Source organism: Durio zibethinus, chromosome 4 (genome assembly GCF_047325235.1).
Source record: "Durio zibethinus cultivar Kanyao isolate XHJ-2024 chromosome 4, ASM4732523v1, whole genome shotgun sequence".
In the NCBI taxonomy this organism is placed as follows: domain Eukaryota; kingdom Viridiplantae; phylum Streptophyta; class Magnoliopsida; order Malvales; family Malvaceae; genus Durio; species Durio zibethinus.
The window spans coordinates 31,200,107-31,219,912 of NC_143165.1; the positions used below are offsets into that span (position 1 = coordinate 31,200,107).

At 29.7% G+C, this 19,806-nt stretch overlaps 1 protein-coding gene across 2 annotated transcripts; it reads right to left on the reverse strand.

Annotated features, from left to right (window-relative positions):
- Positions 1-2,627: 2,627 nt before the first annotated feature.
- On the reverse strand, positions 2,628-8,664 carry LOC111288315 (potassium transporter 6-like). 2 transcript variants are annotated; one of them, XM_022879153.2, is made up of 9 exons: positions 8,079-8,537; positions 7,389-7,875; positions 7,255-7,308; positions 5,731-5,991; positions 5,569-5,621; positions 4,968-5,091; positions 4,623-4,877; positions 3,257-3,752; positions 2,628-3,169 (listed from the first exon to the last, which is right to left on the reverse strand). In XM_022879153.2, the coding sequence occupies exons 1-9, from the start codon at positions 8,115-8,117 to the stop codon at positions 2,707-2,709; spliced, it is 2,232 nt and encodes a 743-aa protein (XP_022734888.1). In that variant the 5' UTR covers positions 8,118-8,537; the 3' UTR covers positions 2,628-2,706. The 2 variants fall into 2 exon arrangements, with proteins under 2 accessions (XP_022734888.1, XP_089616000.1); XM_089759874.1 differs by having other exon boundaries at positions 2,628-3,752; positions 8,079-8,664.
- Between the last annotated feature and the right edge of the window lie 11,142 nt (positions 8,665-19,806).

Genomic DNA, 19,806 nt, shown 5'->3' on the forward strand with positions numbered 1-19,806 from the left:
GATGGGGCAAGCATGGTCGGTGCTAAATTGGGATGAGTAAATGATTGAGGCATGATATGTGATGTAGCAATATTCTATATTTTTTTTATATACCAAAAAAAGTTTGATCTACTCTTCAGAGATAACTCTCTCTCTCTCTCTCTCTCTTTAAAAATTTTTTTTTTGCACGTCTAGTTGATTGTGAAGCCCATATGCAACGAATGATTAAATATGGAACTAGATGGATGCATTAGTTCTTATCCCTTACAAGGATTTTTAGACTTTATAAATAGGATGATATATTAAAAAAATAAAACATGTATTAATTTTTTAAAATTATATAATACATAAAACATGAAATTATTTATATAATATTTGATTTAGTTTTTTTAAAAAAATTTATAATCTATTTGATATACAAAAGTAGAATAATATAAAATTATAAATAAAATTAGATTTTATGATATCATTTTATCTTATATTTGGTGTCTATAAGAATTAAGAGTATAAAAGGATAATTTTTATCTTCCAATAAGTTTATTATGTGTAAGATTAAGAGTAGAAAAAAACAATTTTTTTAATTAAAATTATTCTTTTTTAAAATAAAAATAATTTAAATTTATAGTTTTTTATATAAATTTAATTCAAATTTTTTTAACAAAAAATATATATTCTATTATATTTTCTATAAATAAGAGTTAAATTTTTTTAAAAATTTATCTTTTAATTAAAAATTAAATTTATTTTTCATTACAAGTATTTTTTCACTATTTTTCCTGTTATTTCATTTGTTTTCTTTCTTTTTATAACTTAAATTTAAAATAATTTATATGATTAAGAGCTAAAATTATTATTTTTAAAATGATTTTTCCAAAAAAAAAGAAAAAAATTTATGAAAAATATAATTTTATCTATTTTTTATTTTTCTTTATTTTTCTTTTATTCTCCCTTTGGACAAGAGGAAAAGGAATAAAAAAAAGAAAATAAGAAAAAAAAAAGAGAAAAAAAAAGAAATGATAAAAAACCTAAAAGAGGATAGTTAGATGCAAAAATAAAAAATATCTCTGTTTATTAAATATGATGATACCTAAATGTCTATATTTATAAGTAAAAGGTGAAAAGCTAATGAGAAACAATAATAATATAATCAAACTGATGTGATACTGAATTTATTAGGTCGACTTGACATATCATATCAACATAAATATCTTAAATATTTGAAATATTCTTATCTACCAAGGACCCTAATTAAAAAAAAAAAAATAGTTATACCATTTGGACCACTAATTAACCCCCGACAACAAGTATATTCAATGCACTTACTAATAAATCATACACTTATATTTGAATTTGAATTTAGATTTGTATTTTTTTTCTTGTTCACAAATTAGTTAGTTTATGTGATTTTGAGTGTTTTTTTTTTTTTTTTTTTTGGCTCTTTGCAAACAGACAAAGTTTGACCTCAGAGAAAAGAGTTTTTAAAATTTCTCGTATATTGGATATAAAAAAAATTGAACAGGAGGAAAGTGGCGTGCTTCCTTTCTTTCCATTCCAACTACCAAGTTATTGCGGGCCTTTTGCCGGCTTAGGGCCTGATTGGAAATTAGCTTCGTTATGGTTTGTCTCACGCAATGCTGCCTAATCCTAATTGAATGGACCCAAACACTGTCGTAATCTAGCCCAATCTATTTATATCTTTGTGCGATATTGAATTCAATAGTATTTGAAAAAATTGAGTGGGCTGGGCTGTATGAAATTTATTGCCTTTGTTGCAAGTGCTCAAAATGCCTAGTATTGCTCTGATCTCCACACACTATGAAAGGCAGGTACGGTTGAACTCAACTAACTAACTCTTATCGCACTATAAGTGCATGGAATGAAATCAGACACAAACACGGGAAGGTCGACTGGCATAGAATTATTTGGTTTTAAATATCATATCCCTAAATATGTTCTTATTTTATGGATGGCTATTGTAGACAAACTGCCCGCCAAACAAAGACTACGCAGATGGGGCATCCGTACTTGCCTCAACTGCTTGTTTTGTCAGCAGGAAGCAGAATCCAAAGGTAATAAATTCTTCACCTGTAAAATTCACCTACTAAATTTGATTACAGGTATTATAGTTGTGTGAGAATCGTAGACAAGTGATCAATTGGCATTTTGAGTTTTCTTGGATCAAAAATACTGCCAAGGGTAAATCCCTTTTGGCTAGTACTATTCTCAAAATTGTTGAGAATGCCTTCATTTATGGAATATGGATGCATAAGAATAAAGGAATATTTGGAAAACAGACAGGTAACTCGTCATCAATCTTGCTATTCATCAAGGATGTGATCCGTTTCATGGAATACAATATCTAGCTGATAATAATTCAATCAATCACTCTCTTTGCAGTAATTGGAACCTTTATGAGTCCATGTTCAATTGATTTATTTTGTTTTCATTATATTTAGAATCATGCCTGTATAAACTTATTCTTTGTTCTATTTTGGATATAATAAAATTACATTCATTTATCCTAAAAAAAATTGCCTTTGTTGCAATATTTCAGAAACAAAGGAAAAACATGTTAACCAAAAGTACTGCTAGATCACTTTTTCTTCCACCATTAACCGTGGTCGCTTTCCATCTACTGCACAGCAATCTAAACATTTACATATACGTTTATACTATTTCTATGTCACTAAAATTAATCATTGTATTGTATCCCATAAAAAAGAAAGATTAAACATGGTATATCATCCCCACCTCCAATGTAGATGCATGGGGAACGCTTAGCGCACTGGTGGGCTGTCGGCTGTTTCTTCTCAAGAATTCATACCCCAAGTTAATTACAAGTTTTTCTATCAGGCTAGATCCTTTCTTGGCTTTAACATATGAGTGCCCTAGTATGTAAGCTATCCCAGCTTCCCTAGCTTCCATTAGTTCCTGTAACTCTTCCCTTGCACCGGAGTCTATCTGCGGGCTCTGCGGTACAAGAAACCGTACTCTTTTTCCTGGTTTAATTATGGGTGGTGAACATATCTCCTTCAACTCTGATGGCTCAGCTGCCTCTGTGTTGTCTGCATCGTCCTCACTCATTTGAATCTGTTCTGTATGGCTAGAACATGTTCCAACAACTGTCATTTTATCGTCATCCTTCAATGGGTCTTCATTAACACTTCCTGAGCGTATAAACTCTGCTATGCTGCAAAAAAGATCTTTTTCAAACTCCATGTCATCTTTATGAACATCACGATACCCGTATCGCACAATGCATCTATAGAGCCTGTACCTCCTAGGGCCAATATGACCCACCAGAAATCGCTCCTCAGGTCTAACATGAGGAACTGGGACAGATTTGATGCAAAGAAAGACTAGGACCTGGTGGAAGGCTGGAAGATTAGTGACAAAGTGGGAGAAGATTGCAGGGATTCCAGATACAAGCTCCGTGTGTACGAGTCCAATCCCACGAACCCGTACTATGCCTAGACTGGGACCCAAGCTAAGTAGCCAGTTGATGGAGACCTTGTTTTGAACATCAAACTCGTACTTTTTCAGTGTGCCGTAGTGCCAAACACACATGATTATCAGGCAGATGAATGCAAGGGCGATTGGAACCCAGGCCCCTTCAAGGAACTTGATGAGGGAGGCTGTGAAGTAGAGTGATTCAATTGTGCCGAAAAAGAAAACAAAGCCTATTGCGAATAACACACTCTTATGCCAGCACAAGACAATGACCAAAGGCATTAGGCAAGTAGTGACCAGCATAACAGTTATAACAGCCAAACCTGTTCCACAAAAAAACAGAGAGTCGAAACTAATTGTAGAAATTTAGACAAAAAGGGGATCCAAGTTCTATCTCATATAAGATTCAGTATACCTTTCCAGGGAAAGATAGAGACATTAAATACGTAACATGGTTTGTAAAATAAAATAATAAATGCTGAGATAAAAGCAACCGGCTCTCCACTGTCTTATGTGCCTCGAATACCAATTATTTTGTGAAAAAACTGTGTAAAATTTTAATTATATCAAACCAAATCATCTTGAATCTCCTGAGATTTAAGTAGAAAATAATCAGTTTCCTTTTCCTCCTTCAGTCTCCTATCTAGGCAATGACATGATGCCGAATCCATGGATATAGCTGCAAACAGAAAACCTCCTTGTCTAGTATGGGTGCACGCAACTATTATCATTTCTTAGCAATTTTGGGATTAGTGGAGTTCGGACAGGGTTTGGACTTTTATCTCTGGCAGTCTGAAAAAGTGATAACAGGTAACTAAATGTCTCTGAACCAAATACACCTCCAACATATTTTTCATACAAAAATAACAATGGATTAGAACTGCCAAGCAGAATATTGGATTGCCAAAACCATCCTTAGGAATAGCTGGTTGCTACCAAATGCAATCTTCAACTTGATACTATTAATATAAAATAGTATATAACATTTTAGCAAGAGCAATCTCCCAGTGAAGCCCAATTTTATGTGGGTCCTAAATAATATCATATGTTTGCCAGTTTCCATGCTGAAAGACATGGTTTAGGCTAGAATATGAAGCTGAGATGCGCAATGCTCCCAAGTCCCCCACGTTATGCAACCAAAAACACATTTATGTTAAGAGTTGTAAGAGCAATACAAGGAAGCATTGTCGTACCTGATGCATTACCCATTCGCCATGTGTCTCTAAAGCCAACAGTAACCGCCAAGCATAATACCATCAGGAGCCAGTTAATCTCTGGAATGTAGATCTGACCATGGATTTTGGATGATGTGTGGACTATTTTGACTCTTGGGAAGCAACCAAGAGAAGAGCACTGTTTGATGATTGAGAATGTTCCAGTTATGATAGCTTGGCTTCCCACTACTGCAGCAAGTATGGCTATAACCAGAACAGGCCATCTTAACTTCTCTGCAGCAATAACATTTGGAGACTTCCAGTTAGCTGAAAACTCACCTATTATCCAAATCTTTTAGAGCCTTCAAGGAGAACAATACATACCTGGTACAGATACATAAAATCCAATTCGGTAATCACTTTCGATAATATGATGCTGAGATAGATAGGCAGCTTGCCCCATGTATGCAAGAATCAAGGATGGATAAACCAAAAAGGTGAAAGCAATCTGCAGATATAGCAACTCCCATTAGATAAAAGCTATTGTTCACAGTATAATTCAATGCTGAATAAGAAAACGCATGCATGCAACTGTCAAAAGAAGTTCTCTTGTGCATCAGTAAACGTTTCCCAAGCCCCAAATTTCACCAAAAAGTATTCAGTTACTAAAAATATTGTAATTTACACTTAAGAATTGTCAGTTGTTGCAAACTAAATAAATTGCATGCATGTGTTTCCTTGAAGATATGTGGTTTTCTCTTAATGGCTAAAACCGGCCAAAACCAGACCACAAGGTAAAAAGGAATTCAGATAGCATTGTCAACTAAAATCATAATTCAGCAGTTCAAACAACTTGCAACAACAAAATTGTTCAAAATTCCATCAGGCACAACAATCAGCTCTTCTCTTGAACACAACTCTAACCATGCCAACTTAGTTTAAAGAAAATATCCTCAACCCTGAATAAGCTTTCAATGATATATACCTGTATTGACAATTGTGAAAAATGTCCAAGATCAGCAAACATAGCTTCTGAGCCTGAAAAATGAAAATGTAAATCAACTTAACAATGAACCTCTTTATTTCAAAATGCCTGCGCAAAAAAACAAATATATTATCTGACACACTCACAGTCACACACGCCTACCTGTTATACACAATAAAATACCACCCAGGGACATCCAACCTCCCCTCTGTGTTTTCCTCAAAAATTTGTACATGTAATATGGAGAGAGTGCTTGATACACATGAGGATTCCAGTGAATGATATTATATAAGCCAATGGCACTGATGCAAAGAAGCCATATTAGAACCACAGGTGCAAACAAAAATCCAACCCTGTGTGTTCCATAATGCTGAAGGGCAAACAAGCCTATCAGTATGATGCATGTGACTGGAACCTCCACGTCTGCAAAAATTGTTGAACCTTTATAAGAGGCTGTATAATGCGAGATGATGACATATAAAAAGAAGAAGATGGTATAACAACTCGTCAATCAAATATGACTCATATGGAAGCCCAGCTCTTGAGTCAAAATACAGTTAGTAATCATGTAAAAACTTCTCCCAAAACCAATTTCCGAAAGCATTTTAAGGTAGCCTTATTTTTAACATTTCTAGATTGAAAAGAGTGATGGTCACCCTTTTACAAATGAAGCATCAAACCTTACAATTTCAGATGTAACATCTTACTTTAAATATAACATTATATCACTTAACAAATGAGACCAAAGCTGAAGCAACAGCATTAGTCATTCTTTTGTTCATAGGATTATAGTAATTGCTTATCTGAAGTGTAATTAATATACTTTGGAAAAAAAAGTTTAGATTAAACATTAGTTGCAGCAACTAAAACCAAACTGCAACGATCATGAGTCCTTGTTCTTTGTCAACTTGAAACCAGAGTCCCAGCAGCCAATGAGTTCAAATTGTACAAGCTGCGAATAAACTGGCTTGTTAAAAAACTTGAATCATTCAATAGGTCATTTCTTTTTGGAACTGTAACTTATGAAGTAAGAGCATGCTAAGAAAGTGGATGCTTATGTTTTACTGTAACAAAGGAATATTTACTGGTAAAACTTGCTTAGACATCCGATATTCCAAGGTGGGCCAGTAGTTTGATCTAAACTGAAAGCAGCTTAGGCAAGTAGAAATATCACAAAAAAAATTCAATCTACTTGTTTGAGCAGACTATGCAACCGTACATGCCCCAGTCATATTGATCGATAAGTCCAACTTGGGGTGAAAGGTAAAACCGTGGGCTCCACAACACAGTACTTATTTTAAGGGATGAGGGACCAATATTGGGAACTAAATCTAATTGGTTGGTAGACATAATGTGCCATATCACTAGGTTGTTGAAGAACCCAAGGCCAAGAGTCAAAAAATGGAAACTTGGAAAAGCCTAGACAACCATCCTAAAATTTAAGAATTACTGAAGCAATCAAAAGAAACTAGTCTCATACTATGCTGAAATCCAGAAACTCAATTAACAGGGATTTGTATCATAGCTTATTTATCTAGAAAAAGCACCGGAAAACTTTGCCTGAAAGTAAGCTACTGGAGCAAAAATTTTACTAATGATTTGTCTTCTCTGGTTCTCACCTAGAAGATATTTAGAAACTGCAGTTAAGTGCAGCCTAAGTAAATGTGTCAGGCAGAAGGATCTTACATTTGTGATGCTCTTTTGACATTGAAAGCTCAAGCCCTGACACTGCAGAGAAAACTGCAAGCACAACCCAAACAATCAATCCAGTTAATGACACAATTACCCCAAGAAACCAGGGAAAAAAAGCCCATAATTACCTGAAATAGCTGGTGTGAGGATACCGTCACCAATCACCATACAGGCCCCAATCAAAGCAAGAACGAGCAATAACCTTTGCAACACCCTATTCTTCTCTAAAGTGGATTTCAACCTTGCCCCAAAACTTGATTTTGGTGCCAAACCGATACTATCCTTCTTGTACTCAATCAGCTGTTCATCTGCCAATTGGCAATTAGGCAGTGAGTTGATCCGGGCGTGTCGACACAGCAAAGAATACAAGGCAAAAGTCCCTCCTTCACCGTTATCATCAGCTCTAAGAACTATAAACACATATTTGAGCAAAGGCACCAAAGTAAGAGTCCAGAAAACAAATGACAAAACGCCATAGATTTCTTCATTTGTCTCAGAGTGTTGAATATCTTCAAATGTGCTTTTGTACACATACAAAGGAGAAGTGCTTAAATCCCCATAAACAACTCCAAGGCTTTGGTAAGCCAAAGTCAACACTGTTCTCCATGATTCCTTCTACAACAACATAAAAGAACAAACAACAATCCAATTAGAATCCTGAAATCAATGTCACTCTTTTGAATCCTGGAATGATTTTTCTTTTTTGATCATTCAGTATTTGCTTTGAAAGCTTATAACTTTATAAAAAAATTTACAGAATTGGTTTTGCTGTAAAAAATGGGGAATTAAGAAAAATGTGCGAAACAAAGCCATCTCACCTTAACATGGTTTTGGTAAACACCAGTCTTCAGATCCATGACTGAAGAGATTCAAGGAATGCCCATTTGCTAGAAGAGCCTCCCCAAGTACATACACACAAAGATACAGACAGACAGTCAAAAACTTTATTAAAATAATAGTAATATTAAGACTAAAGCTTTCTTCTTTTATAGTGACAGAATTGGACGTATGTAGACAGCAGTTGAACAACCATCAATGGAGCAGCAGCAAGAACAAATAACCCAAAAACCCAGAAGTGAATAACAAGTATATAGTAAGTAATAGTAGAGCTTGCAGTGACAAAGAAAACATGAAAAACAAGGATAATTGGAATGATTTCTCTTGCGTGGAGGCTTTAATTGGAGAGAGAAAGCAAAGATTGGTTTTAATTTTGGAGAGAGAGACAGAGAAGGAGAGCTTGTTATGTGTTCTGTAGTTGGTGAGGGGAGGTCTTGGATGTTGTTGAAATGGTGCACTGGAAATGCTTTATTTATGATTTTTTATGTTGAACGCTTGTTATTTTTGAAACTGACTGTGGTGACTTGCGAGGGACAGAAAACTGAAAATGAGTGGTAAGGGTTGGACAGTTAAAGTCTGAACTGAAAACTACTTTTAACACTTTGTCTTTCCTTCTCTTTAAATTAAAAAAAAAAAAAAAAAACTTATCCGAAAATATTAGCTCTGACAAAATTCATATTAATATTTGCTGCTCGTCCTGAAATATTTTTTATATATTGAATTTTATAAAATTTTAAAAAATAAATTTTAATTTTAATATACTAAAAAAATTTTATATAATTAAAATTTTATAATTTTTAATATCAAAAAATAAAAAAAATAAAATATGAAAAAGAACAGTTTTAGTTGTTTTAAAAAATAAGACATAATTTTAAAATATAAAAAAAAAACAGACATAATTATGAAAGAAGAGTTAATTCATCGTAATTGTAATATCTAATGAAATCTTATATTTTGAAAAAATTGCAACCTCGACAACAAAAATCAACCTAATCTCTATGAATTAAAAGATAGTAACAACTTGCCCTGAAGGCTCTAATGAAAAGATGGTAAGAGATCCAAAGCATGGAAAGACTTTAATATTTGGCAAGCAAAAGATCTAAAAGAATAATTATAAAAAAATGAATTGGAGGGCTTACCAAAGAAAAAAACAAAGGAGGGTATTGAAATTGTGGTTGTGATAATAATAAGAGGAAAGAATAAAGTAAAAGGAAAGGCAGATTGATAAGAGCGATGTCCGTTCATATAATTAAAGCTTTATATAAAGTGAAAACAATAGAGAGAAAAGCAGCTATCAGGGTGTGGGCCGACAGATTATTTGTCAAACATATGCTTTGGATTTCCATCTACTTGACTCCCATACCTATTCTTTGTTTTTTTTTTTAATCTCTTTACTGTAATGGAATCTTGAATGGAAAATAATTCGAACTTGGGTATTGGAAAAGTTTTAATTGTTTTTAAAATAATTTAAAATTTAATTTAATTAATTTATATAATTATTTTAAAAAAATAATATTAAATAAATTTAAGATTTAAATCGTATGACTATTTTTTTTTCAGAACTTTTATAAAAAAAATATATCTTTCATTTTATTAGTATTTTGTTGATTAAAAGCTGATATCTTTTCATTATTGCCTTAATAAAACCAAAATTAACTGTGTGCAATTGCTAATCAATTGATTTATCTATGTGTCCCAAGACAAGAAGGAATTAAGTGGAGATGATTGTTCAAGAAATTGTTAGTCTTTTTTTTTTTTTTTTTTTGGAAAGGAAAAATTCAAATGTATTTTAAAAATGTGCATAAATCAAAATCCGTACCCAACAATCTTAAATTTTCATTCAGATGTTTCCAAAGAAAGAGGGCCTACTCCATTGTATCCTTATATATAATTTGATTTTTCTACTAGACCAAATTTGTCCACTTATATAGTTTGATGAATTCCAAAAAATATATAATTTAAAGTTTGAGTATTCTACTTGAACATGTATTCTATACTTTATCGTGCCATTTTTAGTCAATTTGTCAAATTTTGGAGTGGACAAGGAATGCTTCAAACCCTAGGGGAAGCTAAAGTCAATAACATGATATGAAGATTGTCATTCATTGTTTACATAGTCAACATAATATTTTTTGCATTTTATAATTCTTTCTATTATTTTTAAATGTCACTTAACTATTTAATTTGCTAGATAAATTTGTTAAGATCCAATTTTGAGCAACCTTTTTTGGGTTTTTTTTTAAACTTTTTTTTTTTGTTTTAAGATTTTACTAGAAAATAAGATGAAATATGCATAGATGAAATTTTATATATTTTTTTTTATACAAAAGAAGATATAAAAATATTGAAACAATATAGTAAATGTGATTTTTAATGTTGTAAATAGTTTTATAACTAAAAATATTTGCAACAATTTTTAGACATAGTTTTGTTGAGATTAGTAGTTTACAACATCGGACCAACATAGAACTTTGATTTTTATGTTGTAAAAACTAAGGTGCAAATTGCTGCGAGGAATAATTTTGTAAATATTTTTGTTATGAACTATAACTTGTACTTGTTTATCGTAACGCAGCATTATTTATGCTGTAAAAGAGATATATTTTTCCATATCCATAATATTAAAGTTGCAGAAATTGGAGGCAGGTGGGGTGTCTATATAACACCATTACCTTCTTTCATTCTCTATTTTTTATTTTTTATTTTATTAATTTATTTTTTAAAAAAATTTTATTTATTTTTATTAAATAAATTTTATAAAAAAATTAATGGAGGTAGGATGATAAAATAATACATATTCTATTAGTTTTGATTTACATCAATCTAATATAAGTGTAATTTCAATTTCATTCTTTTAAAATTATATTTATTTTTCTTTTTAAAAAAAATTATTTAACAATTGATTTAGTTATACTTTTTTAATTTAATTTTAAATTATAAAAAAAGAAAATTCCTATGCCATTGAAAGATTGTATACTCAGTGACTTTAACATTAATTTGAAAGTGTTATTCTTAAAATTTTTAATGCTATCATAGTAATATTTTTGTTGTACAATTTATATGCTTGATTATTTTTTATTAGTATATATGTGATAAAATTTTTACAAAAAAAGATAGAAAGATAAAGTATAGTATAATTGGCCCTTCAAAAATATGTCAAGATCCATCACTGTCTATTGTATTATTATATTTTAATGATCTTGTCAGCAACATTCTAGTTACTAAACTATCAGTATCTACATATGACTATTCACATCATCAGTATTTATAGATGATTATTTATGTTATCATTCATGAGATATAGTCATAACATATAAATCTGTAAATTTATAGTTAGATAACAAGATGAGTCACCATCAGTTTTTTATTAAGGTGTGATTGGCCACCTAATGAATCTATATTCTTAAAGATATCTTAGGCTTGATTAAGGATCCCTAAAAGAATAGATTATGATATGTATTTCAGAACTAAGTTTGAAAGTTCAGTTACGTATGAGAAATGTTATAGCACCCTTATAATACTTGTCTTAAGATGATACCATTTAATTTTAAATTATCCTAAGATCTTAATTTTAATAGTCTTAAATTTAATATTGAAAATAATTCTTAAAATTTCTCCATTAATCTAGCAGAATTCATAAAAATACTTAATCACCTCAAGATTATTTAAGAATCCCATTTGTTTTTTTGAAGAGGGTTCGTCGTCGAAAAGCTTAATCAATTTTTTATTTTTTATTTTCTCTTTGTCTAATTTTTCCACCATTTGGATCAAAATTAAAAAGAATTTTTTACTTAGAAATTTCTTAGTAATCATCCATTTGCAACTACTAAAAATTTCATTCTCGAAATTTATTTTTTATTTTTATTTTTATTTCTAAACTTTTTACTATTTGAGTCTATTTAAAAAATTTTCCTACAAGTTTCATAATCTTTGCAAAGAAAATAATATGACAATTGTTTTTTAAAGTCTCATTTAAATTCTTTCATCATTTGGGTTGAATTTAGAAAAAAAAACTTTTTACTTAGATATCTTATGAAAATTCAACAATTTATGATTTTTCGTAAGATTTCATCATTGGATAATTGTCAAATATTTTTTCAAAATTTTTTAAGTTATATATATATTTTTTATTTTGGAAAGACTACAACTATTTTTATTGAAATTTCATCTAAATTATTTCACCATTTAGGTCAAATTTAGAGAAAATTTCTCACCTAGAGATCTTTGAGAAAATTTATCATTTGAAATTTCTAAGAATCTTATCATTGGAATATTTGGTATTTCAATTCCAAAATTTATTAATTTTTTATTATTTTGTATTTTAAAAAAATTAAAAATAAAAATTAATGTTATTGAAATTTTAAACTAAAATTTTCTTCCATTTTGGATAAATTTAGAAAATTACTCACCTAGAAATTTTATAGAAATTAACCATTTGTAATTTCTAAAAAATTTCTTCATTGGATAATTATTTATTTAGTCTCAATTTTTCATTAAAATTTTTATTTTATATTTTTCTAACTATTTTCTCTAATTTTCCTACCATTTAATCATGCATAATATTTTAAAAATTAAAATAATAACATAAAATTAAAATAAATAAAACAAAAAAAAAACAAAAAACCAAAGTAAAAATGGCTCGGCTTGGCTAGAGTTAAGGCACGGTTGCAAAGTGATAAGCGGTTGAAGCGGCTAACTCTCTGGCTTGGCTCAGCTGAAGCCAATGACTGGAATGCGGGTCAAAGATGGGTCAAGCGCTTAAGTTAGACCTCTAGGTGATAAAACGCACAGATCTTATCAAAATAAAACTCCTAAAAATGGTGTTATTTACTGATACTATGTAAGCCCAAATTTTTTTTTCCTTCAAATCTTCACCATCCTTTTCTCTCTCTTTTTTTTTTTCTCTCTCTTTCTCTCTCAAAACCAATGAACGGTGGTCATCATGTTATGGAATTCCTAATCAGAATTTGGAAAACTCGCTAAAATTTGACTAGAAAATATAAATTTCATATTGGAATATGGAAAATTTCTAGATTTTAAGCTTTCATAATTTTCAAAACAAATCAAGCTTTTCTAAAAAACCTCTGGCAAAGCTTTTCTAAAAATTCTAAACTTCACTCTTTCTCTATTTTTGGCCTTTAATACCTCTATGTATTTTTCTCTGCTGATTTCTATGTTTATTTTTCTCTATTCATTTTTATGTTTATTATAACCAATTTATGACGAGAATCTAAGTCCAAATAGTGTTTTAACTAGGATTAAACTCTTTAAAAAGTCTATCTGATAGTTAGATTAGGATTGAATTTTAATTTTTAAAAAACCTTTTATCCAACCGAACAATCTTTCTTTAATAAAGTCTTTGCCTTTTGTTAAAAATTTTTTACTAAAAAAATAATTAAATAAAAATAAAATAAAACAAATTTTAACCCTTGGACAAAATGAGGTGTTTACAAGTGCTCTTTTTTGCGCATTTTCTATGAAACAAGAATTATGCAAAAAAATAGACATCCATTATGTATGGGTATAGCTTAACAATAATTACAAAATCTTGAAACTTCAAAGATTTACAATTTAAAATATTTAGGAACTTTGTAATCCGACAATTAATAGTGCAAGTTAAAACTCAAATATTTACAATTTGCGTTCAGATAATCACCATTTCAAAATTCAAAGGTTTGCAATTCAAAGATTCGCAAAGTTCAAAGGTTCGCAAAGCTTTCAAATTCACAAGAATTTTTAGTTTCACAAGAATTTTGATTCTTAAGGATTTCAGGTTCACAAGAATTTGATTCTCAAAATTTTAGATTTGTAAGAACTTAGATTCACAAGAATTTTCAGTTTCGCAAAACACAAAGATTCACGAGAACTTAGATTTGCAAAACTTTTTAGGTTTACAAGACACAAAAATTTGAAAGAACTCATATTTGTAGGAATTTTCAAGTTCACAATACACAAAGATTCATAAGATTTTCAATTTTGCATTTGAGAGATTCACATCCAACGTTTAATTTAGAGATTCACAAGAACTCATATTTGCAAGATTTCAATTTTGTATTTGAGAAATTCACATCCAAAGTTTAATTTAAAGATTTGCATCAAAATTTCTAGGCTCACATCTAACATTTAATGATTTACATTAAAAAATTATAGAGATTTACACCAAAAAGTTAAAGATTTTTATTTGAAAAACTTTAGGGATTCATTTCCAAGATTTCAAAGCTTTTGATTAAACATTTTAGTGTTTCACACCCAATATTCCTCATTTAAAAATTTCAGGGTTTCATCCAAAATTTCAAAGCTTTTCATTTAAGTTCAAAGATCCACATTCGATAAATTTTAGAGTTTCAGATTTAAATTCAAAGGTTCACATTTGAAAAATTCAAGGGTTCATATTCAAAATTTTAAAAATTCTCATTTGAAACTAAAAAATTCACATTCGATAAATTTTAGGATTCACATGAAAAAACTTCAAGATTCTCATTTAAAATTCAAGGGCTCACATCCAAAATTTTTAAAATTCTCATTTAAAACTAAAAGATTCTTATTCGAGTTCAAAGATTCACATTTGATAAATTCTTGAGATTCACATAAAATATTCAAAGATTCACATTTAAAAATTTTAGAGATTCACATCCAAAATTTTTAAAGATTCACTCAAATATTCTTATTTGAAAAACTTTAAGGATTTCCATCAAAATTTTAATTTGAAAAAAATTTCAAATACTCAAAATCAAATTTTCCATTAAAAAAAATTTAGAGATTTACAAAAATTTTCAAGATTCTCATTCGAGTTCAAAGATTCACTTTTGATAAATTTTTGAGTTTCACATACTGAAATTTATAAATTCACCCCCAAAGTTGAAAAATTCTCATTCGAAAACTTTAAAGATTATGCTTAGAAGTCTTAAAAATCATTATCAACATTGAAAATGCTTCTTAAAAAGGCTCCACCATTTTTAAAATTCTAAACATTTTTCTCATAAAACATTTTTCCATTCAGAGATTCATAATGTTGTCCTAAAAAGCTTTCCTTAAAAAGTTCAAAATTTCTTATCATGAAAATTCTCAATTTTGTATATAATGAATGTCATAATCACGATGCAAATGCTTTGTTAATAATGCAAATGCAACAATCTAGATTTTCATAATAATGCAAATGTCATACTTTAAACCATGATTTAAATTTTTACTACATGATGCAAATGTAGGGCCAGCCAAGATTCAAATATTCACTAAATTACACATATGTATTGTTCAAACAACAATGCAAATGCAATGCATGTGATGCAGATGTCACTAACATTAATGTCATGAAATTCTAATTAATTATGGTAATATAGTTCCTAAGACTCCATCAGCTCATATTTTTCTTTTTTAGCTTTTCAATACTAATAATTTTAGAATAAATTTCATCCACTAATCTATATTATTTTCATCATTTGATCACAACTTATAGGTTATGTCAACGAATCCATTACCATATTCATCACTTGGTCACCCCATGTGTTCTTTCAAATAATCTTTTTAGGTTTCTTCTATCTTTTTTTTTTTTTGCCCCACAAATTTCTTTTCAAAAGAATGCATGAATATTTTATGAACATTTTTATTCATTAATTATCATTTCAAATCATGACAAATTTAATGCAATCATACATTTTCTTGATTTATTCTAAGAATGCAAAAATAAGAGAGTATAAAGTGAATTGGGATAAAGGTAATCAATACAAGAATGAGTTTGGTACAAAAATAAATAAGCAAAGGAACAAATTGAAAACATATCACTAAGAATAGTATTTGAATGGTGTAACAATGTTCAAACAATGAATATTTAGACAATTCTTAACATAAATCTAGAATTCTTTTTCAAAAACTTATTCCATTAACTTTTGAAATTATTTTGAACTCATCAAACTTTGCCTCAACTTCAGAGGATTTTCAGATGACATTTATCTTTCATATATTGAACTATCCATCCAACTTTCAACTCAAAATTTTTTTACCCAAATCGGCTTTTTGGATTTTTAATTTGAGTCTTCATTTTCTTTCATTTCACATTTTTTTTTTCATTTTTTTCACATTTCACATTTTTTTACTTTTTCAATTCTTTCATTTTTTTTACTTCATCCATTATTGATATCTTCCACACATCAATCTCTAAAACACGAGAATATTACATGATTTTATTACTCTATTACAAGCATGCCTTAGCTTAATACATGATAATTCAATTCGAGTATTCATATTTAATTAAAATGAACTTTTAAGGTTTGTAATGTAGGCTATGGTGAGGGATCATGAAAGAAATGGATAAAATAGGCTCAAAGCATATATTTAAGGGGTTCAAACCAAAGAATCATTACTCATCATTTAATATAACTTGACACTTTGCTCTATTCTACATCATTTCACTACTTTTTTTCTTTTTTCATTAATCTTGCTCCTCACAAAATAATTCTTATTACTTTGCCCTAAATCATTCATAACATTAATTCTTTTTAGGTGTAAAGAGGTACTTCTTTCACCTTTTTTTTTTGTTCTTTATCTTTGAGATCTTTTGTCTCTTTTCTTTTTCAAGTAGATTCTTCTTAAACTTTATCTCCAGCATGGAGGGTGATTTTTGGATAGGATTTTTTTAGAAAAAAAATCATTATGAGCTTAAAATGGGTAGCAATTGATGGTTTTATTAATGGTAAAAAAAAATGATCATTTTTTTTTCAAACGTGAATGCTTTCTTTAAAAATCATTTATTAAACAAAGACAAGCTCATTGATCATTATAAAATATTACATATCTTTAAGACATATCTATTTCATATCTACTAGCAGCTTACTTCTTTTGTTCAAATGGTCTCCACAGATCAATATAAATGAGTTTTAAAAATTAAATCCTAAATTTATTGTTTATCATTGTCTTGAGAATGGGAATAAAAAGGACATAGGATAAAGCATGAAATAGTGGTTGGGATGAAAGAGAAAATATAATGAAATGCATCAATTTACTTTTTATTAGAATGATAAAAAATGAAATTTTATTACATAAAAAAATCCTAATATTACTCTAAAAGAAATTTCAAAATGACAAGTAACTTTCAATCAACCTTAACATCTTCGCCCCCTTGATTCGTCGAAGCTCACCAAGCTTTTTTAAATCAAATTTTGTACCTTATATTTGAAAACATGGCAAGTTTTAATAGAATTACCTATGTTCCCATTATGATAATTGTATATGGCATTAGCCTCATATCATTTAGGATATGGTGGCTTTAATAATTTTAGAATAACTGAAGATACTAAATCATTCTTGACCAGTTCTGGGAATGTCTCAGTATAAGTCATGGGAATAGGATCAATATGAGCCATTTTTTGCTTATTGCATGATCTTTTCAAACTACTTACTTTGTTGTTAGGCCTAGATGCATATGCAGGTATTTGAAGTCTGGTTAATAGGTTAGTGGGTAAGCTAGTTATGAAACAGGTTGGTAAGGGACTTGCATAATATTATTAACTATAGGGCAGTAAGCACAATAAACATGTGGTGGATATGGAGCATAGCTTTTGAATTGTTGCCTACCAAAATTCATAGCTTAGACTTCGATTTTTTTCTTTTTAGGCAACTTTTTTTTCTTAATGGTTTTTTCTTTTTGAAGCTTATGACTCTTAATAATATTTTCAATAATTTTTTATGAAATCAACACTATAGTCTTTTTCTCAATCAAAGGTAGCTAAACTTGAATAGCTATGTCATTTCATCTTTGGGCATCTCTTTAAATAATTTAGTCACCTTTTTCTCTATATTCTGTAAGAAAAGGTAATCGGGAGCTAGATCTATTACATGTCAATACTGACTGATAAAGTTACATGCCATCTTACTCTAAAAGTGAATGTAAGTCTTATCCAACTAGACATATCATTTAGCAGTAGAGTCAGTAAGGTTGTCTTGAAATACATGCATTAATAACTTTTTATTATTAGCTTAGGTAGTTATTTTTTATAATACATAATAATGTTGGTCATTAAACACTTTGTACCATCATATTTTTTAAACTTTGGTACATTGAACTTTGGAAGAATGACAACATTTGGGACTAAATAGTGCCAGTAGCATCCACAAAATCATAAAAACCAATTCTTTCCACTGCTCGTAACATTTCTTCAAGCATATTCATCTTCTTGTCAACTATTAGTCCCCTAGTGACTTAATTACTTTTGTTTTTATTTTTTCTTTTTTCTCAAAACTATCCAAGTTAGGGCCTTAGACTGACTCTATTACCTTATCAGTAAAAACAAGATTTATATAACTCTATTAATGCTTTGGATTTGAAACTGATGGCATTCCGAGGTATGTATACCATACAGGATATGTGAACTATTGTAGTGGTGCATCCTGTATGGACTAGGCTTAATGTGGCCCATAACTAAAAGGATAAAGTGGATTAACAATATCATGTGATAGAAGGTTTTGTAGGCTGGCATATTCTTCTATGACCTTTTCTTTGTTTAACTTGTTTAGGGCTTCTAAAATTTTACTCAACTTCCTTTTAATTTTTTCTTGGGTCTTCTTTATTTTTTCCAAATGATTTGCATTTTCTTATTCTATTTACCTGGCTCAAGCTCTGGTGTTGCTTTAATAGTGAATGGGTTGAAATGGGTTATTAGACAGTAGAGTTATCTTTAAAACTTATACCATAATTAGCATGTTTTGTTACTAAATGTGTATGCAAATAAACTTTTCAACCTAACTTTTTTAAGAATCCTATATGCAGGAATGTATGAATGCATTGAACGCTTTACATAACAAACTATGATTCATAAACACATGAATGTATGCATAGCAATGTATGAATGCACGTACTGATATTTGTCACATTACGATATATGGATGAATACATATGTTAGTGATGCTAGATTAAAATACTATACACAACATACAACAACTTAATAATAGATAAGGATCAAATAAAATAAAACTAACAATGTTCACTTACATGTCCTAATTAGGGTTACATTCTAATGATAGGTAGATAGAGCTTTGACCTAAGATTGGCTTCTTATGTTTTACTACATGTGGATTGGTTAAATCTAAAAGCTTTTAAAATTGTTCTCACATCATTGTCCATTACAAACTAGTAAGACACTACAATCTTCACCCATCATAGACTATAAACAAAAAGGATTCAATTCGAGTGAAAATATTTTGTTAGCCATTATGAAGATTATTATCTCACGAGAGTATACATACTTTGCTTCTTTCTAAGAAGGATAAAGCCTAGGTATAGAGCTCATGTGATGTACATGCATGTGATAGTATGTGTGAAGGGACACATATATCTTTATTCTCAATTTGCATAAACCAACTCAAAGAATAAATAATTTAAAACCAAGCAAACAAAAAATTAGGATAATTCAAAATTAATTAATGGATTGATTCTCAAAGTCTCTAGTGGAGTCGCCAAACTATCATAACATATAGATCCATAAAACTATAGCTAGACTTAACAAGGGGAGTCACCACCAATCTTTTATTAAGGTGTGATTGGTCACCTAATGAATCTATCCTCTTAAGCATGTCCTATGCTTGACTAAGAATCCCTAAAAGATTAGGTTTTGGTCTGTATTTCAGAACTAAGTTTAAGAGTTCAGTTATATGTAGAGAATGTTATAGCATCCCCACAACATCCATTCTAAGATGGTATCATTTAATTTTAAATAA